This window comes from Sparus aurata, chromosome 10 (assembly GCF_900880675.1).
Source record: "Sparus aurata chromosome 10, fSpaAur1.1, whole genome shotgun sequence".
In the NCBI taxonomy this organism is placed as follows: Eukaryota; Metazoa; Chordata; class Actinopteri; order Spariformes; family Sparidae; genus Sparus; species Sparus aurata.
Genome location: NC_044196.1, coordinates 31,327,168 through 31,350,914, shown reverse-complemented (window position 1 = coordinate 31,350,914; position 23,747 = coordinate 31,327,168). Strand labels below are relative to the sequence as shown.

At 42.3% G+C, this 23,747-nt stretch overlaps 1 protein-coding gene across 5 annotated transcripts in view; it reads left to right on the top strand.

Annotated features, from left to right (window-relative positions):
- Positions 1-19,765, top strand: part of LOC115590183 (phospholipid-transporting ATPase ABCA1) — a 171,989-nt gene extending 152,224 nt beyond the window's left edge. For all 5 annotated transcript variants that reach the window (XM_030431448.1, XM_030431450.1, XM_030431447.1 and 2 more), the window contains exons 48-50: positions 666-758; positions 9,511-9,754; positions 16,419-19,765. In XM_030431448.1, the coding sequence (XP_030287308.1) occupies positions 666-758; positions 9,511-9,754; positions 16,419-16,547 (466 nt within the window). In that variant the 3' untranslated portion in view covers positions 16,548-19,765. The remainder of the gene's footprint in view (positions 1-665; positions 759-9,510; positions 9,755-16,418) is intronic.
- The last annotated feature ends 3,982 nt before the right edge of the window (positions 19,766-23,747 follow it).

Genomic DNA, 23,747 nt, shown 5'->3' with positions numbered 1-23,747 from the left:
CATTTCACTGTTTTCCCAAATTGCCGGGGTTTTCGAATCATTCCTGCTCCTGGCACCGCAGGTGAATAATCTGCGCTGCTGTTTCCTCTGGAATATATTATCCTCATTACACTTGTTGCCTTCATAGGGAAATAAAAAAGCGTTTGTTGTCATCCCAGGCAGTATGGCTGCGCTGCATCCAATCGTCCATGGCGCGACCAGGTGGTTGTGTTTTGTTAAGTGGCAGATTCGCCAGGTTTTACAAAGTCATAATCCTAATTGCGCCATTCCTCAGAAAGGCTTCACAGGTTTTGCCTCAACTACAAATGACTCCCGCTCCAGTCCAACGCTGAAAGAGGAAAAATGAGATGATAGGAACTACAGATGGTTTCCTCTCTCTAATTCCCAAATTTGTCGTCCATTTAAGTTATCAGAGTGGACATGCAAAAATGTCATTTTGAATAAAAGGTTTGGCAGAAATCAGGTTAAAAATATAAAATGATCTGTGATCAATGATTTAGCCTTGAGAGCAGACTGAGAAAAGACAAAAATACCCTAAAATACCCCCATTATACCGAAGAGACCCATTTTAAGATGTTGTTTTTCTGCAAAAGACGCGACTCACACATCTGGTATTAATGCTGCTTTTGATTTATCCTGCAAACCTGTCGGCTGTTCTTCAACAGTATGGAGGAGTGTGAAGCACTGTGCACCCGCATGGCCATCATGGTGAACGGTCGTTTCAAGTGTTTGGGGAGCATCCAGCATCTGAAGAGCAGGTAAGGAACCTTCTGTTTTGTTTTTTTTTTTTACTGCCAAGTGTGTTAGACCAAGAGTAGAATACAAAAAAAACAATCTTTGAAGCTCCTTGAAATGAGATGAAAGAAATCCCATTCTCCCACTGAGCTGTTCTGTTATTTATACTGTATATATAAATAACACGGGACAATGAAGTGTATAATGGTAATAAAAGTATCTAAGTTTTTTCAGGGAAAGTAAAGGACAGAATACATATTCTTCTTTTATCATGTATTGCTGTAGCTATGAAGGACTACATGAGTTACACAAAGGAGGACAGGATTTATCAGAAAGTACCAATATTACCTCACATGAGCTCCACGATGTCATCATTCTCAAAGGAATACTTAAAAATTGTGGTTTATATACGTATTTGCTCTTTTGCCAAGAAACAAAACAGTTGGTATCACTCTCACATCCATCCTTTAAGTACAAAGCAACACACAGAAGCTAATTAGCTTAGCTTCGCTTAACACTGAGGCTCAAAGGAGAGGAGAACGGCTGGCCACTTTCTTCCACTTTGGTTTTCCATTGATTGAATGGACGGGATATAATCATTTCAACCCAAAGAAGTACGCTGCAAAATCTCAACCAGTGTACAAGCATGAGAGTAGTGTCAGTCTCAGTCTCGGCACAATAACACAAAATGTAAAGCTATTCCTTTGATTCACTGTTCACCTCTCCTTTCTACATGCTTTGAGGTTTCAGAGGCTATTTAGCGATAACATATTCATTTGTCTGACTTACCTAAACCCATATATATCCCTCATGCACTAAGCTAAAGACGTTTGTGTAATGGAGACTCCTCATTGTGATCAATGTGATCCATATACGGGGGAAATGTGCAGACAGTCAGGTCTGTGAGCATCAGGTTAGTGTCCCCAGTCTTCCACCATTATCTCTGTTTCCCATTTGTTTCTCTGCAGACCTATAAATTCTATTCCCACCAGCCCTGTCTTTATGCACATCCTTAATGGGATTTGTACACGTCTCTTAATGTGTTTTGTTACCTCTCCATGCCAGATATCTCCTGCCCTTAACTCTTACAGCTCCGGTCCGCTCTCTGATATCCTTCTGACATTTCCCAAGGCCAGCACTTATGCCCCGAGCCCTGCATGTAGCACTGAAGCCCATCCGTTACGTTAGGTACAGTCTGCTGACATTATTACCACTCCATTGTGCGATCTTGTAAGAGGAATGACACTCGACGCAGACACAAGAGCTACACACACGGCGGGAATATGCAGTGGCAATCACTGGGCGGAGAGAAAAATCAATACACTTGGGATGAGGGGTGGAGCACGCCATTTTTAAAGTCATGCAGGGGATTAGGGGAAATGGCAAGGAGGGGGCACTGGTGTCAAGGGTATTTCACATCAAGAGCGTTAATGTCATGTCATTGGCCACTGTCTGACTCGGGAAAGGCAAGTGGTAGATTGTGTACGGGGCTGAAAAAGAGTGAGAACGAGGGAGAGTTGAGAGGCGAAGGGCAAAAGTGGGAGAGCGATGTACCAATCAGTCCCTCCCAGATCCTCTGTGTCAATTACATCCTGTCTGTAGGGGGACGGGCAGGGTGGTGTAAATAATTTATGAACCGCACAGGAGGTATAGGATAGGTAACAGCAAGGGGAGGGGGGAGGAGAGGGGAGAGGAGAGGGTTAACTCGTGTCCTACTTCACTCAACATGCTATCAGGTAAAAGGGAATCGCACTTCACAAGACAGTCAAGTGAGAGGAAGCCAGATAAGCATGACGTCTACACCGATTTTCGCCGCGCTTATTTTAGATCTCACACGGACAATTTACATGCCGCTGAAATGCTATCGCTCAGTTCTCCCCACGCAGTGAATAATTTCTAATTAAGCGTCCCTATCTCTGCAGCGCTCGGTGTAATTAATGTTTCATGAGGTGTGGGACCCTGTTAATGACTGAAAAGGCAATTAAGGACTGTCTTCTCTGTTTTCTTTTCTCGTCACTATCCCACCACATGTTTGTGCTGCTCCCGCCCCTGGTTTAGCATGTGAGCCGGCATCGTTTAAGTTGCTGTGAGCCTCATCAATCCAGCCTGGCGTGGTGAAACGCTTGACATCCAGTAGTCTGTCTCCATATCTGAGACCATGTGTGGGAATGGAGGGGCAGATTCTCACAAATGCACAAGATGCTTCCAGTTTGCAGATGGGAAGATTTTCATCAGAGTTGGAAGTGGAGGGTTGGGCGAGGAGGTGTGCGCCATTGTAGCAGCTGACCTGCAAAGCTGGGGGCTGCTTCTTCCACTTTGCCCCCCCCCACCCCCCGCCACCACTCACTCTACCCATCATCCCCAACGTCTCCATCTTTTTCTCATCGCAAGCCCCTGAAAGGAGAGCAGAATCTCACAGCGGAGGCAGCTCTCACATTTTGACCCCCCATTGCTCACCCTCCCAGATTTGCAGCCCCTGCTCCCCCGCCATCACCTCCTCTCCTTCAAAAACCTCTCGCCATATTACCCTTATTTATTCCTCCCTCTGCTACTCTCAGGTGGCAGGGCTTCCAACCCAGCCATCCAAGTGCTTGTTAGTGCTGCCCCCTTTAGTTCAGCGGTGACCCTGTCTTTATCACCAAGATGCCCTTCTGTTGCTTTAACAACCCCGCCTCTGTGTATCAATCAAGGCCCAAATGAGCCAAAATAGGCCATTTAAACTGCCAGAGAGGTGGTCGGTGTGTGAGAAGGGCTGAATATTTCATTTGGGTGGTGGATTCTGAGCAGTGGGGCGGCCATTTTAAGAGAAGCCCCCTTAATTATCTTCCTCAGCAGCAGTTAAAAAAAAACATCCTCCTTACTCATCCGGATATTGAGACCCTCAAATCAATCACACTTCTAGGAATTTATGAAAGGCTGACGGGGAAGGAGGGGGAAATAAATAAGTAAAGAAAAAAATCCAAGGGGCTGTAAACAGTGCTTTAGTACAGCAGTGTGCTGGTGTGAAAGCTCCCAGGTGTTAAGTAAACCCAAATGAAGTGGAGGAACCAATAAAGGCAGCTTCAAAGCTCCCCTATAATCTTGTCAGTTAGGAAGGACACCCACTAGCCGATGCAGGATTTTTCACTGATTGATATCATTCATATCCCCTCTCCATAGAGTACCTGCTGTAAGCACACACCACAGCCTGGAGTCTTATTTTCTCCTTGCTTAAAGCACGTCGGGATATAAAAGCGGGGGGTAAAGTGCCTTTAATGCATTAAGGTAATGCAGTGTGGGCACTGGAGAGTTTTTTACAAGAGCGGTGTCTAAAAGTTTGGATCAAATCCCCTGAAGTTGACGTGGAGGAGTCCAATAAACTCCTGCCCACTCACTCTGCGTCGGCTCTGCAGGTGTGCCATTAACTAAATAGTTTACGGCTTTAAAGTGTGTGTCACCGGCGGAGATGGATGGCAAGATAATTCTCTTTACAGTTTACTATGCATCAGCAACGTAGGTGTAATTAAGACGACAAGAACATCGACGGACCCAGATGGTGTACTGTATATGTACTGTACGCATCTGAGAGCTGTCTGCACTCAAAAAATACGACATCTTTACCCTTGGTATTTGGTGCGCAACTCAATGTGTGTGGGAGTCGTTCTTGTACAGACATTAGTTTTTATCATATCTTATTTTGTGTTCTAGCATGCAGGGCAAACGCCAGCATCTACATTTGATCCTTCAAGGTCTGCAGAAGGAGCTGCACGGCTCTCGGTATCTTATCACGTCCTTGTTGAACTATGCGTGTTTGAATATCCTGTAGTAATAACCTTTACAAGCCCGATGATGGCCTTCATGTTAGATTACTTTTGAAGCACAATTTTCCGTGCTATCACCTTGTAAATATGTCCTCCCATAGAAGCAGACTGTCACTACTAATCACTGACAACGATCACTAAAGGCAGATTAATCTGTTTTATTTGAACACAATAATCTTAACTCAAGGTCCGACAGATGCATTTCCAAGGTTATAACTTAACTTCATGCACTTTCTAATCCAATCATTATGATTAACACTGAACGTACACTGAACATTTTAACTTTCTTCCGATTAGCAAGCACTTGACCATCGTCAGGTGTTTCTCACATGTTCATTTGAGATAAATTAACACTCAAACAGGGGTTGTATTAAAGTAAGATGCTGAGGAATGAATCCTCAACTTCAGCTTTCACTTTATTGTCACTGACAAAACAAGGGTTGCGTTAGGAGACGTCAAAAAACAGACAGGTGTCAGGAAGGTTTAGACATAAGGGATGAGAGCAATAAAAAACCCCTAGTATGTCAATCCAGCCATCAGTATAGTTAGTTCCAGTATATGGAAAACTCATCTTCAGCTGAGTCATCATGGGTATATAAAAGTTTGATGGCCTGAGAGATAAAATAATGTTTCACCCTGTCAGACTTGGCATTTGGTCGACTAGAGCTCTCCATGAAGAGGATGAAGAAGACACCAGAAGGACTCTGTGAGTTCGGTTGGACAGATCAGTTTGCCGTCACTTGCAATGTGTTCTTGTCTCCTATTGAGAGAACACCAAACCAGGTATACAACAGAATAGACCCCAGACCAGTTGAACAACTCAACCCATATCAAATCTTCAATATCAATAATATGCTGAGAAATGTATGTGCCCAAAAAAGACAAGATTGGTAGCAAAGGGTGAATAATGAGCTTTATTCATGGTAAACAATGTATTTTAATCAGTTCATTCTTCAATGCCTCATCCGAATCCAAAGCTCTTCTTTTCTGATTGGCCACAGATCACTTGCGCATCCTTCTGTTCATTCATCCTTCCCTCTGTCCTCACACTGCCTGCAGAGCCCCTGCCTAGAGTTCTGTTAGCTCCCCCTCCAGGAACTAAGAAACTTTTTTGGATGACTTCCTGCCTGATCAAAGCACCAGACCACCCAAGCCACACTGTGACCTCTCGCCCCGCGTCCGCCCTCCCCCCTGCGGACACAAACACAAGGTTTGGCAGTGGTGAGGGTGACCTTTCTATACTCCCTCAGATGAAGGAAGGCAGCAGAATTATTTTCTGCCTGTCATGCCCTTATCTGTGTCTGGCTGTTGTTTGTTTTAAATTACATGGAAGAACGGCTTTCCAGCGGACCAGGGTGGAGGAGAGGATTGAGGCAGAATAATGAAAATGAAGAAGCAGCGCAGACATTACAGTGTCTCTGCCATGCTGTGTTGAGCTGCCGTATCGTATCTAATGTAAAATATTATGAAAGGATTAGTTGTGACAATGTGGTTCAGTCATGACTTTAAATGTAATCCATTCATTATTTTCTCTTAGACTTTATCCAACCCCACATTGGAGAGATCTCTCTCTCTCTTTTCTTTTTTTTTTTTTTTTTTTACCTTTTATACCACCAGCTACTGGTTAAAAGCTAATTGATTGTTTCAGGCATGTCATGCCATTGTTATAAACACACAGTGTAGTACAGGCTCTGTTAAAGCATATCCAAACCTACCTATCTCTATCCAAGCGCAGTTTATTTGAGGAGAGCCAAGACCAACAGTGTATCAAAGATGAAAGAACTTGTTTTGTTATGAATACAGAGGCAAAGTAAAAATGATGAATATGAAAGGAAGATATTTCTCCCAAAGTGCCGCCTGAAGCCCCTGTGTAGCTGCAGAGAGAAAGGAAATAAAAAGTAAGGTATGCAGGGAGAGAGAATGAGGGAAAGCTAATTGATAAGCCCTTTTACTGTCACTGACAGGCAGCATTTCATTACCCACATACGCCCCGGACCCTTTCGCCAAAACCCTTTTGCCACATTGCTTCCCGGCCTTATTGGATTTTTGCAAAAATGTTTTTGCATCTTGGCCGAGCTTGGCAGCCCTTAGACAAAGCACATTTCCCGAGCCAGGAGCTATAATAAACACAAGGAGATTATGGTCATAGTCTTGATTGGATGATGGATCGAGCTTTATGTGTGGGGACAGCTGTGATGTTGGTGGTAGTGTCTGATTACAGACTGTGTACCTTATAAAAATCATCACAAGCTATGTCGTTGTCCTTTAATAAATGTATGCTAGGGCTGGGCTATATAGCCTTAGAAAAATAACCAGGGACCTTTAGGCTATATCACAATATACTATATATATCTCCATTCTGAAAAATACATAAAAGCACTTGTCAAAATCAGTATTGTGACAGTATTGTTGGGATGACTATTGATACTTTCACAAAATGTTAAAGGTGCAACATGGGACTGAGCACCTTGCTGCGAATACTGTGCGTGTGTTTTCACACTGGTTTTAGGTATTAAAAACACCCAATTTTATTCATGATTCTTTTATACCTTTCACACTGAATACAGTCAAATGAGCATATTACATTAACACGTATCCATTAACAAGTCTTAGTCCTGCTGTGTAATATCTCTCATTATTAATCATTTTCTGCCTAATTTCACTGGCAAATGTGAATAGTATTACAATGGAATGTAGCCATGAAAATAGGTAATTAAAAAGTTTAAATACAACCTGAGAGGAGCTACATAAAGAAGGACGAAGCAGTGCTTCTATGGTGTAATTTGTTTTGTGAGATAATATCAGAGTCGTTGTTGAGACCCCCGTTCCTCTGATGATCATTATCGTCCTGCCTTCCCTTTGCACTTTGAGCTAATGAAGCCCCACACACTCAATGAACTCCCAGAGAAAGGAACGGTATTTCATGGCAAGGTTGATCAGGGCTCAGGTCAGTTTAATAGGAGTATATTTTAGTATGGTTGAAGGGCTGTCTAAAGGGCAGTCGGTTAATTAAGCGCTAACATGCTGATACTTGCAGGGCACGCATAGTTGTATCCACATGATGTTCACTACATAATATGTCTTGGAGTTTCACGGGGGATGCTTTTGATCACCCGCCGTGTGCAGCCCCTGAGGAGATCACAGTGCAGGCACAGCTCTCAGATCTTCCCTCATACAGCAGGTTCCACGCAGATGTGCTTGTGGCAGGATAGCATGCCACCCTATTGCATCATGAAATGGGAAATAGTCCAGTAGTTGCAGGACATTTTCTGCACTCTTACGTGTCGCTTTCTTTCCCTGTAACACTGCAGCCAATTCAAATGCAACGGATTTGAATGCGTAGTTGTTTTTGTTTTGGAGCTTCTTCGTCACTGCGGCGTCACACGAGGATGCTGACAAACACCGAATCTTAGGAAGACGTCACAGTGTCCTGAATTTAATCTTGTCGCAGTACCAGTTCTAGATCAAGGGGTGGAGGTCAAAATATGTATTCTGGCTTGTCCAATCATAATGCAAGAAAATTCCAGCTGAGGATGGCGGCATTAATCTGTCACACAATAATAACGTAAATCAGTATTAAGTATTGATGCACAGTTCCTCCATCTTGCCTGCTGCTCTTCAACGTCAAGCAGTCGTGTTTTAACGAGAGGCTCTCTGCTGCCCATGGAGTCCGCTCATTGTGCATTTCAGCACCGGCACTGAGCTCCACTTCCTCTCTCGCTCCCGTTGGGATCATGTAGGCCTGCAGTTTATTCACCATATCTCTAATTGCCACTAAGGGAGCCTCTGACTCTCGTTGCATGTAGCGCTGTACCAGCCCACAATGGACATTTCGACGAGTAAATCCAACATTAGGGAATTAATTAGGCTGAAAACAATGGGTCATGAGAGTGCTAACGACAGAATAACAAGGCACAGAGTCTTATTTGGTGCTCACCAGACGTGGCGTACAACCGGGAAGATGCAGAATGCTAATTAGCTTTAGAGCTTTAGCTATGGGCCATTTTCATCTGTGAACATGCCCAGGATATCGTTCATGTGAAGTTGTGCTGGGATATTTTCAAAACCCTGGTTGTTCAACCGAAGCAAGAACTTTATATGCACTCTGCATTATGTATCCTATAGTATGATTCCTTAGAGTTTTTATGTTCAGATTATTAAAGCAGCATTAAATGATTTTTTTGCCACCCAGGGCTGCAGAACATGCTCCAAACACAACATGTATTACATGATATATTATCACATTATCGTCACTAGCAAAGAGTGACGTATACACTTAGCAACTTAAACACCGATCTGCTCGTCAAATGTAAAACCGATGTTTACCTTTTTTTAGCTTTAATAGATTTTTTTAGATTACACATTAACTTTTTGACCCATTAATGCTATAAAAGTTTTTTTAAATTACAGCTTTTAAGCAGAAATCCATAGGTTTAATATGTTTAAGTCAAATATGGCTGCAAGAGGCACACAATGTATTGGCTAGCATGACTTCATAATCATCACAATGCCTGTAAATATATGAAACATATTTTCTTTAAATCCTTTGTTGTTTCAGTCATGCAAAGGCTTCTTGACTCATTTCCACCTTTGTCTGAAAGTCATTTCTGTTACATCTGGTTTGTATCTTTTGCTCAACTCAGATTGTTGCCTTCTTAGCCATCCGGCTAACCGGCTATTTCTTGAGAAATCAGCATTGATTCATCAGCTAACATCTCTACTGTTGTTGGAGTGAAGCTGCTTTTTCCTCTCACCTGCCCCTCCAGTTCACCACATCCATGAAAACTGAATTGGTGGGAAATATGAGTCCAATTACATCTTGCTTCCTGCCTCGCCTCTTTCTTTCAGTTCAACAACCTATCATCCATCACACTGAGCTGTGACTACAAAAGAAAGGGGAAAATATTCAGATGACCAGCAGTGGGCAATTTGTGCCTCTTTTTTTGTTCTGAATTCTTGGGTCTGTTGTTTTTAGATTTGGCGATGGCTACACAGTAATCGTGAGGGTCGGCGGCTCTCCTCCTGCCTTGAAGCCAGTCGAGGACTTTGTCCAGCAGAACTTCCCGGGCAGCGTCCTGAAGGAGAAGCATCACAACACACTGCAGTATCAGCTCCCGTACAAGCAGGGGGCTCTGGCCAACATCTTCAGCGTGTTCACAAGCCATCAGCAAAGGCTGGAAGTCGAAGACTACACCGTGTCCCAGACCACTCTGGATCAGGTAAGGCCCCCTTCTTCTAAACTGAAGTGTGCCTAATTTGATTTTAGTTTTATTTACACAGAGAAAGCGCAGGTCAACCTATTTGACTCCCAATGCCCTAGACATTGTGAGTGCAATTTGTTTCCATCAAGGCAGAGGTTTTACCCCCCTGACACTTGACAAACAGAACTTGAGGTCTTTTAATCCTTCAGCTGAACGATGATTTGGCCTGTGACTAGATTTGGATGTCCCCGTCTTATTTTTTCTATTTATTCACTGATCTCACAGACGGTTACGGTTAGAAGTGAGAGTCGCAGACAGTGACATCGGCATTAACCTGCGTATTGCTCCAATTTCTGATGGTTGAGATGAAAATGGAGAGATTTGAAAGAATGCACGGCCAACTTTCAGTCGCGGTAACAACAGATGGAGATGAAGAGATGTCAGTCGATTCCTTTTCACCTTTACCTTGTAGAACATTACCATTGTATATTGATCAAAAGGGACAGTATATTCACCCCCAGAAATATCATGCAGAATATATCAGAGAATGCAGACCTGGAGAAGAAAAATTACCAAGTTCAGCTCAATAATCAGCAGCAGCTAGCTGTCTTAAGTGTTGAGAACAATGTGATGACTCACCCTAAAACGGTGAGGGATTACATCTTAGAAAACTTTGTTAAAGATGTCTGAACCTGAACCAAACTTTAATGTTTAAAAATAAAACGATGAAAAACAAAAGCCAACAATCAGCCTGAGAAAAGGAAGCAGTTTCTTCACAACAAGAAATTTATGTTCCAATAAAAAGAAATGTATGTTTGTATGTATGTATACACCTGAAAGTGCTGTCATCCACTCACTAACTTATGTCAGTTGAGGACAAATGGTAGAATCAATTCATTAACTAGATTTATACACACTCTTCACTACACTCAAAGCAACTTTATGTAACTTTTTGCTTTAAAATAACAGCTTCAGAATCATGTTGATGCTTCAGTGTCTTGTGATATGGTGGATGGTGTCTCTGTCTCAGCCACTCCGCCCCCTTTACTTCAACATACAAGATTTCAGTACGTCATAGTTAGCAGCTACATTACGTCTGACAAATTGCTACAGACCTGGCATTTGTGTTGTACGACAGTGGTGTTGCACTCTGAAACTGTGGGGAGTGCCAAACTGAACAAAATGATCATTTCTACATAATTTTGCTTTAATTAGTTGTTTTTTTCCTCATGTAATATTCTCACATGTAATTTCTTGATTTAAAAACAAACAACGAAACAGATAAAGCCTAGTTGTGCCAGTCAAATTTCTAAGTGCAGTTGAACATTGGGAGTGGAGCTGTGCAATTATTTGTGTTGTCATCCTTGAGGGCAAAACATCAGTTTTGGCTGAACGGTAGCGGGGGGATGCACAGTGTGACTCCAAATTTCACTTCTGACATGGGCAGACATTTGGCGGCGGGTTCTATTGTCCCGCTGTGATTCTGTGGAGTGCCAGCTCAGTTTAAGAGATTATTCAGTCATCAGTCAATGCATTCAGCATTTTAAGTGCTCGCGGTTAATGTTAGTCCGCACAGTCCAGGACAAGATGTAAACATCTATCATTGCTGACGCATTGTCATCTCCAATTTAGGCTGTCAGACTGACCAATGAGGACTGCACTGAGTTCATGTAGCCAAGATAGTTCAGCTGCCAGCTCCCAGTATTGATCAAAAAACTGGACTGTGATTTCTTTATTTCATATAGATATATAAAAGGCTCCTCCACCCTGTGCCTTTTTTTTAATTCCAGCCCAAGAGCACTCCCCAGACCTCCTGATCGCTGAGATAAAGTAAGCCCTGCATGTTACAACTGGCTTCACCTTGTGTTTTCCAACTGGCCCCCGGGGACCTGATGCAATCAGGCACTCAGAGGCGAGTGCAAGTGTGTCTGGTCTTGCAAGCCCGTCATTAGCTCAGCAGCAGATGACCAGGTGGGAGGTGGGGACGACCTCCAGAAAGGTCACCTGTCCTCCTCATCTGTCCACCTCACCATGGGGGAGAGAAGCGGCTCCTCTTGGATTTAAAACTAATCCAGACTGATGTATGAATAAGTGAGTGACTAACAGAGTTGTCTGTTGTACTCTGGCACTCTTGTATTTAAATCAAATTATGTGGTATAAAGAATACTACAGGCATGTTAGGCATTTCATTATCAACATGATCCCCTCGTGGATAACCCCCTAATTCAAGATAAAAACCATCTTTAGCAGCATTATTTAAGCGAAATGTGCCCTTTAGGGGACAATCAGCCTTCCACTGTGACAGGAAAGTAATTTATGCAAAGAGAATTCCTCTAACTTAGCGTGGTTGTCGGTGAGTCCTCCTCAGATCATTGGTGTCCTTCTTTAACCTTACATCACGTCATTATGTCATTTCTCTTTTAACTTTTATTCCACAACTTGCCCCACATTCTGCACTGGTCAATATTTACCAGATCAGAGGCAGTAAATAAATAATACCTGGACCAGAAGGAGGTCATAGTGTTAAAACACAGAGGGGAGGACTGGAGAACCTGTGGAGACCCAGACTGTCACCTTTCAGCTGGTGATTTATAGAGAAGAGCCGTGACCTATAGTATAACACCAGACTTGCACTACAATTAATATTGATCCACGCTCAGCCCGGAGCTCGGGCGTTAACGCCGATGGCCGAGACGGTGCAGAGCAGGCGGAGCGTTTGAAAGGAAAATGTGACTTTCTAAACTGTCTCAGAAGCAGATTGTGTGGCAGGAATGTGAAGTGTTAGTTAGTCACTCACTGCTGCACATTTAAATCACATCCCCTCTCTTCATATATACAGCTTTAAAGGTTTTCTTTTTACAAGCCTTAGTTTTTAGGAGCTAACATGAGTTGCTACAGAAATACTACAGTCAACAATATGGGACCGTCTAACACAACGATGATGCTACAAAAAGCTACCAAGTGCCCCCCGAACAATTCAGTTGTATTACAAAACAATATGACAATAAGAACGTCGAGTGATCTGACCCCTTGAGAAACACCACAGAGCTAATGTAACACAAACCCTTTATGTAGCGTATTAAAGAGAACAATCCTCCTCAGATTTGTTCCCCACATCAGAAGCTAACATGCTCTCACACACTTTTGACCTATTGTATAATTTACAGTCCATCTTATTACCTCTTAGTTGTAGTAAAATAAGACATAACCCCATTATAAATGCTTTGGTAATGCATATCCCAGGTTCACCATTCACCCTGTTACAAGACGCTGTGCCATCAAAATGATTCTGAGTCTGTTATTTTGAGTTTCTTGTAGTTATAGACCCACAAAGAATGATCATGTGGTCCTGGCTCTACGGAGTGCTTTAGGGTCTTTCGGCTAATTGTTTTGGGTCCACTGGATTGTTTTGGGTTTACTGTCAGTGCTCAGAGCCAAACATTTCCCACTAGTAGTTTGTGGAGACAAAAACAAATAGCTGTCAGAGGAGATTCTGTATTCGACTTACATTTTCAGGGTGTCCGGGGACATGGCTCCAAGTAAATGATATTTTTGCTTTGCAAAAAGGCAACAGTTTTCTAGCATTTGTTCCCTTTCAAATGTTTAAAGTGATAACATGTCAAAGTCTTGTAAATTGTACGTAATAATGAACTTTATTCCGAATAAGCCTCATGATGGCAACCACATGCTTCCTTTAAATATAAAGACATGTATTTTTTTTGTCTTATTATGTATTACTGAAGTGAAATGTTTGAGTCCAGACTAAAGCAAGATCTTGTTGCGTTAAAGAGCATTTCAAAGTCAGTGGACATGTGGATGACATGTAAAAGTAGCTGTTTTACATTCTGCAAGGACTCCTTTGAAATACAGGGGAGGTTAATTGGGTGACTCACGTCCTTCCCCTTCTCTGTTCTGCCTCAACGGGCATCAAATAAACACCCAAATGCAGCCTCTGTAATGTAATTAATGCCTGTATCCATCTGTCATTAAGAAAATGCCACTCAGCAGCGCTGGTGCGTGACGTTCAGGTCATGAATGGATGGCTGGCTAAATACAGAAAGCGTGGCGTTATGAGGAGAGTAATAACACAGCGCAGGGGATGGATTCACCGTGGTCACCGCAGTATGAAACGCTGTCAGCTGCACATGTTGAAGCGCTTTCCATCACACAAAGAATCTTACAGAAATTTTAATGCACTCGGTACTTAGAGATTCTAACTACACAGCCTTGACTGTGAATATGAAATGCTGTGCATGCCTCAGCACGTCAAGCCAATATCAGCCAGTGGCAGGGTCAGAGGCCGAGAGAGAGGGGCGCAGAGTTTATTTGTTGCTACTGTCATTCTTATTCTCTTATTCTTTCTGCCCCGATAAGATGCTTTGACAACTGTGACCTTGATACACACTGCTGATGGCCTGACATCACACACACACAAACACACACACACACACAGACGCGTGATTCAGCCTCAGGCTTTCTGCAGACGTAGCTTGCTCTTCCGTTAGGAGCTAGTCTGCTGTTTTTGCTCTTTCTGCACCCAACTGGCGACCAGCTCCGCGAGCTTCGAGGTCGGGAAGCTTTACATATGTAGGTCCCAAACTCCAATTAAACTGATTTGCTGCACAGAAAGTGAACACAAATTGCTGCTTATTCTTTGGAAATCCTGTATATGAAGCAGCGAAAGCCTATTTTACCTTCAAGTGAACAAAGGAGGCTAATCCCCTCTTGTAGAATTACAATTTATGACTGGAAGCATAACAGTTTGATTCCTTGACATCCCGAGTTTTAAACCGTTTGACTTCGAATCTGCCTCTGCTCATCACTGCCACTGAGCCGCCCTTGAGCAAGGCATTTCACCTCCGACTCGCTTCAGATGCTGAGCTGCTCTGAAGACAACAAATTGAGTTAGGCTTTGTTTGTATTGGGTTGCTTCCCAGAGAGACTTTAGAGCAGGAAAAAAATGTATTTGTGCTCAGAAAACTCCTGGATAAATAAAGAAGAGACATTTTGGAAACATCAGCTGTACGGTCATAACACTTTAGGTGTTTTAGAAGAGATGAGAGCCAGAGAATCATTAACTTAACACGTAACACTAATATTGATGTACCTAAAGATACAGTACGTAACATTTCTGCATTGGTCTAAATCGACTAGATGTTCAAATCCATGATTTTACTGAAGGTAACCGTGTGCTTCATTCTTCACCTGTTGCTAAGACTTCTGGGAGAGAATCAGAATGAGGAAGTAAGTTGTAAGTCACATCTCAATAGTGAATGTTTAACAATGAAGACAACAACTCCCATGATCCCACACTCCTTATATCTTCTAGTGGCAAAGATGTGCGTTTAACATGCACTTCAGTAGAATAACATTATCTAGAATAAACAGGGGGGGAACAGTTAGCCAAATACTGTCCAAAGTTCAGATATCTTTTTATATCTTGTTGTTGTTAAACAAATAGAAATATGAAAACCCCCATTTGTGGTTTCAGAGAAAGCTAAGCTACTTTTGTCAGTGTTCAGGATCATTACAGTGGGGTCAGTCTTCTCATCTACCTCTCAGCAGGAAAACTAAGCTAAACAAATACTTTTGTAAAGGTTTGAACGTGTATAAAGTAATATAATGTAAATTCCTGCACTCCACATGTTCACTTCCAAAGAGGGGAGATATCACACAGCAGTGACGCAGTGAATGCATCAGAGTAATTGGAAAAGCTCTTCCTTTGTTCAAAAAATGGAACTGACTAATGTTAATAAGACGTTTTCCTCTTTATCATTAACATTGAATTCTAAGGGTGCTGATTATATGAATTGGCTAATTAAAAACCGCTGCTTCAAAGGCTGACAGGATATATCTTTATGAGCCTGTCGTCATTATCTGAGCCCCTCAAAAAAAACAAAAGCCCTAAAAAGGACACGACTGTTTATTTATCTTCATTTATGTTCCGTCCTGCGTTTGTCCCGTTTAATTTAATGGAGAGTGTGTAGCTGTGAAGACGGGTTTAACTCACAGGGAGTCTGAGTGGTTTCTGGTGGAATTGGTCGGGGTGATTTTTTTATTTATTTATTTTTTTCCCCATTAAGATTTTAAATACAATCTAGTAATTCACATGTGCTTTTATGCTCACACGGCCGCTGAAAACCCTTTAATGAAAAAGCAATGCTCTTATCATTTTATATGATCCTCTTTGTTGCCTTTTTTTTCAGTCGAGTAAAAAAGAAAAAAGTCTTTGTGTAGCTTTAACCGCGACGGGCCGCTAATGCGAGGAGAGTAAAAAGCCCCGACTACAGAGATGTTTACAGCACAATGAAATACACACAGCGTTTTTATGAACGCCATAGGATTGATTTCTTCTGACATTAAATGGGCATCACAGAGAGAAGAATGATTGTTTTATACTCCTTCTCAGCTGGTCAAAGATGTCAAACTGACATTCACTGTGTGAGTCTAGACGCTTACTTGATGCTTCATAGCTCTCGTCTGGCAACTCATTCACATGCACCCCGTTGTCTGTACCGCTACTTCTGTTTGTTTTAGAGGCGGAGGGTGGAGGAGAGCAGAAATAAGCCGGGTAGAGAAATGTCCACAGGCCCTTTAGTGATGCGTGTACTTGAGTGGTTTTGATTTTTTTTATATCTTGCATTTGCCTTTAAGAACCTTCTTCTTCTCGTTGGTATTCCAGGTCTTTGTGAATTTCGCAAGGGAGCAGCATGAGGACAAGGACTGTGAAGCCTACGACAACCCGGTGGACACCTCAGACGAGCTGCCGCTGAAGTCTGTGAGGACCGGCCGAGAAGCCGAGATGGTGTAATGCAAGAAAGAAAAAGAAAAAGCAGAACATTGCACCTACAGTTGTCTAGCAATCTACTTTCAACAAGTTTAAATTAGTGTTATTTATATACACTGCCGGAATAATGGGTCCACGACCAGAGCAGAGTGCAGTATGTGGCTTTAAACATCATATTGTGTCTCAGATGGACTTCACCACAATTCCTCCAACATAACTAATCTAAACGTGTTAAAACTAGAAAAAAAAATGCTTAAAACTTCAAATTGAACGACTAAATTTCGACACTCCAGCTTATAAACTTATTTCTGTCTGTAATCGAATCGTAGAAAAGCAACTTTCTTTAAAACAACAAGATTTTAGTTTTCTACAGTTTCCAATTGAATAGATGAACTGAGCGTCTGGATACAAGACACTGCACTGCAATCAGGAAAAAATTAAACTACATGTTGGAAAAAATATCTATTTGCATTTGAAAAACACTGCACTGCATAGTTTTCCACTTGCACCAAGTAAAATTCACTTTGAGAACTAAATTATGGACAAAAATGACTTCATCACAACGGCTTAACTTCAGAGAGAACACCAGTTTGATTTTGATTAGAGCACTTTGCTGGTCTCGTTATACCTCATAAGAGTGAAAGAACCAAAAAGTCCTCAGGAAGAGCGGCTGAGGATTAAGCATTTAGGACACTTAGTTATATTTTACATCTGTTCACATTTGCTGTTGGTTGTTTTTTTTTTATATAGAGCTCGGGGTGCGATCAGGTCAAATGTTGGATTGCTTAAGTTAAAGAATACCACCAAGCGACTTATGTGAGAATATTTCGTCAACACACATCCAACAAGATTTAGTTCCACGGTCCTCACATTGTGAGACGCTGACAGGCACTTTAATGATCGCTGATGATAAGAAATTCATAATAGCAGCTCTGTCAGATGTGTTGACTTGGACTGTCTGACTGAGCCTCCAATCAGCTGTAGACAGTGTTTAATGAAAGACGTCGGTGTTGCTGCAGCGAGGACAATACAGAGTCAGTCAGAGTCAACCAGCTGTCACACACGTTCGGTCTGCAGGATAGACGACGCCTCCCTCGCGTGCACCGACCTCAGCTCACAGACGACTGCAGCGGCGTTAAACTCAGCAATCATGAATGCAATCAGAAAAATCGCTCACGAATCACAAATGAGGAACCACAGATTTATATTTTATGAGTGAAATCTATCTTTTATTTATCTTTTTTCAACTGTACAACTGAGATTTCTTTTGTCATATGAAATGCTGGTTCTGGCACTGGGCACAAGAAACCAGTGTTAACCTTCACTCCCTCTCCTGCACAGAACTCTGCATTTAAAGTGGATACATGTTGTCACCATGTGCCTTTTGAAACACACAGTTTTAACATGTGTAAGCTATGATGTACTATGCATTTTTTATTTTTATTTTTGAATTGACCATTTGCTAAACCTCACTCCCTCCAGTTACTGTTGCTACATCTGTCAAGTTTTACATCTGCAGACATGGAGTTTACAATAATAACGCTGGCAAATTAACAAAATCGATAGTAACTTATGAGAACACTGGGGTCTTGATTTAGCAAACGCTGCTTTCTAGCCGCCCTGCCATCACATTAGCTACCTCAAGTGACCGCCAGCCTTGTGTATAGCAAGCTAATCAAGCTTCACTGTCTCAGGCGGACTTTCTAATATTTCAGAATACTCTTTTAAAGGTGCAACATGTAAGAAATTAAGTTCAAAACATTCAAACATAACATTATAAACAAATGTGGACGTTATGTTAAAAACGTCTGTACTGTGTGGAAGAGATATCAACTTAAGTTAGCATGCTAACCAGTTAGCCACAGGCTGATGACCTCATTTCCACAGCTGTCAAACGCTCCTGTGCTCGGGATGCAAACACCAACGCTCCCCCTGCGAGTCTGGCTAGCTGCACGGCTAACTGAGCTAACAGTAGCTACTGTCATAAAGATTACAATCGCCAGCAGTTAGCAGTTATTCTGCTGCAGTTGGCAGTTCATGCTCATCCTCACATATTGCACCTTTAAAATGAAAGCTATGTACATTTACGCTTGATTGTCAAATACAGGATGTCATGCTAAACAACTGATGCTAAAGCTGCATGTTTCAGGTAAAATGGCAGTATCCTCACCTGCTGATGATCAATTTGTAATAGGCCTACGCAACGCTGATCAAAGACGTGGCATTGCTCTTGTATTGTATTGTAAAGGTAATAGGTTTTAGTATTGTTGTACGAATGATGAAAAAAGGCCTTGTTCTAACCTAATTATATTTGGATATTAACTTGCAGACTCATGTCTTTACTTTTAATGTTTAGCAGGAAAAAGGCTTTTAGTGGAACAGCTAATCAGTGTGTTTGGTGAATTTAATTCTATTGGCTGGAGCTGATGCAGTTAAAACTTTATCCAAATACACTTAAAAAAGCAGAACACAGCTGCTAACGTTGACCCGAAATCAAATATCATCCAGGACGTTAGGGAAATAATATCTTACAGAGTGGATGTACTGTACCAGTCACGTTGAAGCAGCTGAACACACTGTTTATTAAGTTCTTACACTCTTGCTTTTGTGTTTTTGGTTTTGGCAAAGATAAAAAAAAAGACACAACCCTCCAAACTTGTGATATGCCAAATATACACAACGCTTCAGTATGAATCCAGCACCTGACACACCTGCTGTTCTTACAGTAGTTAAGGTTTTTAAGCTATGATCGTTTAGCAAATGGTCAATTATGTTTTCTAACATTTATATCAGGTGTTTACAATAGAAGTAGAGCGATACGCGCTGTTTGAGTGAACGTGAACATCATGTGTAATATGTAGCCCTTTAAAAACTGCACAGCTCGGACGAAATCTCCCTCAGGAATGTTTTATGTGCAATTTTGACTCTGGAATGTTGTTCGTCCGTTTGTATTAATTTAATCACTCCGTCCTGTACTGTACGACACTTAGCAGCTCTGACTGTTCTAACAATTAAAAAGCTCTTTCCACATGACGTGGCACTTTTCCTTCAGAATGCAAATACTTCCTCACTTCGCCCCGCGCCCGCGCTCTGGTTTACTTTGAGAGCTTGACATAATTTGTATGCTGTGCTTAAAGTCCTCACATTACTATCATGCCCGTTGAATAAGAATAATGAATCCTGTTTGTACTGAATATTGCTTCATGCCAAGACAAACGATTAAACATTTGCACAAATTGTAATGCGACTCTGACTTCAATGTTTGCACGTTGCCGCTGATGGACTGGGTCCCAGTTTGAAAGTCTCTTGAGCTCAACTTTCTTCCACGCTGTTTTATTGTGTTGTCCGTCATGTATCTCACTTTGAGTGGAGCTCTGGGTTGAAGGCTCACATTTGTTGAATCTCTCATACGTCCATTCTTTAACTCGAGACCGCGGGATGCCAGGACACAGACGGCACCGGAGTGGGCGAGGCGTTTTATTTCACATTTATGGACTCGCTCCTTTTCTGTGGGGAGGAGATGTTGTGTCTGCCAGACGCCTGAGAATGAATTCATTTTCTTGTCAAACTCTCACACAGACCCTTTTAGCTTGTGTGCTTTCTTATTTAACTGTTTTCCAGCGGATTCAAAGCGAGCATGCCTTCAGGTTGAACCAATTGTTTTCTCAGTTTCATTTCCGTGCCACAAAATATGCTGCTCTTGTTTTTGGAACACGCCGTCCTCCGATAATTCATTAAGACGTCTCCATTTTTATGTAATTCTAAAAAACCTTTTCCAGTACCAATTTCCTGTTTTGTTTGCCCTCCGGATTAGAAGATCAAGCCTCGTCTGTCTGCTCTACTTTTAAGTCTAAATTATAGAGATGAATGGATATGGATTTTCTGTTTTCTCTCTTCAGGTGCAAATGTATTTGTTTTTTTGCTCGCGAGAGGCAGTCGGATGAGAAAGGGTGGGAGCTGTAATCTATGTACGTTGCTGTTGGATAAATCATTTACCGTGTTTCTTCTTGCCTCGCGAAAACATTGACGTTCTCTCTAATCCTGCAAACAGAATGTACAGAGCATCAGTGGGCTGATCCACAGTTGCACTATCAAAAATGTGCCAAATGTTTTACAAGTTATAGTTGTGTGGAAAGTGTTTTGGCACCAGCCTTCAAGGAAATTTGGCACCAGCCTTCAAGGAAATTCTTCACATTTGGTTAAAGTGTACAAAGGTCAAAGGTCATTATGACCTCATGATGGCGCATTCTCATGAATGCAGTATCTGTGTTCACCGTTGCTTTGTCTCAATTCAGGGTCTGCATCGTTCGGAGGCCACATTTGAAGACCATTTACCTCACAACGCCGTGCGAAGGCTCCTCCAAATGCTCCTTCTTTTCCCTCTGTTTGGAGGATGCACGGCTACTGTCCTTCGCGGCCTCTCATATCCCAAGATTCAGACCCTGAATTGAGACACAGCAAGTGACTCATGGACGGACTGAGCAGAATTTGGTGGTCAAAGGTCAAGTTCATTGTAAGGTTATGGCCATAACTCCAGAATTGATGCCATTGAACTTGACAAACAGACGTCTCAGAGGATAAAATGATCAAGTTATGACATTTGAGATCCAAAAGGTCAAGGGGGTTAAATCCACTGTGACATCATAATATTCTGCAAGTAAAATGTTCTGGCCATTGTTCAACTCCCAATTGTTCAATTACAGTTTCTGTTCAATATAGAAATCAAATATCTCTGATGCTTAATTGACTAAATGACCCGTGATGACTTGCAGCCACAGTTTGATCCGCGTGTGTCTTCAAGTTTTAATGATTAAAACACCAGATGTGCCCATCTCCACTTTATCTGGGAAAAAAATCACGTGCGATAATTATTAAGGGATATAAATATACTCAATCACATAAGATAATTATACCGTAAATGCAAATTCAGTTAACAGCGCGTATGATTTTCTTCAGTAAAGACGTGGGTGAATTACCTACCTGTAATAATTAGCGAATCCTTTGATTATCCAGAGTTTTAACGGCTTTAACACGACCTCAAATTCCCTTAAATCCACCAGGCGACTCATATTTCCCACACGCAGGCAGGAGACTTCATGGTGGCAAAACTTTACCTCCGCTGTCTTGAGATAATGTTTGGGCTTTCCCGCATGTGTCGCACCTCCTCGTCTTTGTCGTGCTCATTAGAACTGCGAGCTCCGGGGCACGCAGCCCGAGGCAATCCGTCAGGTGGGAACTTCACAGGGGCGATAAAACTTGAGAATAAAGGTAAGATTACTTGTCACATTCCACCATTATTCCCTCGCACTTTTTGTCCCAGTGTAATACTTAGGAGGTTTACGAGCGCAGGTTACGTTACAGTTCAAGGGAGTCGGCGCGCGCGGGGCTCAGCAGGCAGGCCGTTAATTCCTTTGAGCCATTGATTCTGCAATATACAATATATTTATCATGCACAGCTCGACCTGACTTCACCCATTGACTGGGTATGTTTACTATATATATATATTTTTATATACAAGAGGCCTTACTTTACATTTTTAACTTGGCTTTCCAACCACGTTTTAGAACAAAAAGCACACCGTCTGTGCAGTCGTGAGCGCTATTATATGGGAATAAAATGATGTCGAGAGTGGGGAAAAATACACCGAGGAACGCCAGGTAACAACACATGAAAGGTAGTTTCCATTCCGAGGAACTGAAAGCTTCGGCGGTAATGTCAGAGTGAAGTTTTGCTCAGAAAAACAAGATGAGAAATGAGTCGGCTGTATCCTCATTTTGCCATAAAATTAGCGTCTGCGTAAGTTTTGTTTGTCAAATGATGATTATTTCCGCAACACGTGACCCTGATAATCTCGCTCATACAAGCGCGCACAATAGTCCTTCCCATGCCTTTGACATTTCGCCAATCTCATTGCCGCGTACAAGAACACAATAAAAGGCGTTGTCAGTCGGAATGGGAAGATTACAGGAGTTAGAGGAGATTCAATGATCTGCTCGACAGGCGAGCTTTACAGAAAGCTCCTGCCACCCTTTCAGACTGTAATCACCCTTTGTACTCTGAGGTTTGCTGTTCTTGCTTCGGGGTACTTGTTATAGGCTGTCTAGAATAGGTAGTAATTGGTACAATGTCTCTGTTCATCTCGCTGCAGTCAGACTACTATAGACACTTCAGAGGAACTCGTGCTTTTTTGACTGCCGAGAGTAATTTTTAAAGTTCAATTTTTATTTAATTCTCCATTCTTAATGCTTGTGTCTCATGTCTCTTTGTCTTTGGGTTCATAGAAAAAGTGTGAACTCGACTGAACTTCTAACGAGACGTCATGAAGCCACCATTAGATATCGCAAAATGTTAGAACGCTGTGTTTGCCACGAGGTCAGTAGTTCCGTCGCCTGCTCCTCCTGAATGGTTATCAGTTGGCGGCTTGAATGGTAACCTCCTCCACAGAGCGAAACACATCCACGAGAAAAGATGCAGCGTTACGCTGAGTGTTCACCGCCATTGTAGCGTCCAGGTGACATCCTCACAGGATTAACGGTGGCTGTCGGCTGTCGGCGAGCATCTGCGGCCGCGGCTTTGCCTGCGTGTTCCAGACGGCGGGCACTAGACGGCCTTTATCAGAGGCTTTTCAGCCGACCTGGCACATTGACTCCACAGCAGAGCTCTTCGGTGAGAGGAATCACTCCGTATCAGTGCACAAGAAGAGAAGCAGAAGAAGAAAAGGGAGCCACCGGTGTGTGAATGTGTGTGTGGATGTTGGCTTGTGTTGTAAAGCTCTTCAAGTGACTGGTCTTGGAATACGGAGACCCACAATGTTCAGAATTAAATAATTAAATTAGAATGATAATTATTTAAGCCATAACACTGGCTACTATTTCAAAAAGTTCCAAAGTTATTGCTCCACAACATAATGTCCTGTCGTCAGTCAGAGCCAGTCACTCTATGTGATGTCAGTCTGCTTATCACACAGACATTCTTTCATTTTATTTATTTAGTTTTCCTCCATGTTGCAAAATGGAAAAGCGCCGACATTAAAGTGGCCGACACTGTCCATCATGTGGTCGCTCACGCAGTTTGAAATACCTTTGAGCTCGTCTGCCAAAGCGACCGTGACATCCCTTTATGCTTACCTGACATCAGCAGCCATTAAGGCACGGCGACGCAAATCCTCAGCGTTGTGCGCGTGCGTCTTTACATAAAGCGCTGCGCTGCATTACGCTCATTTT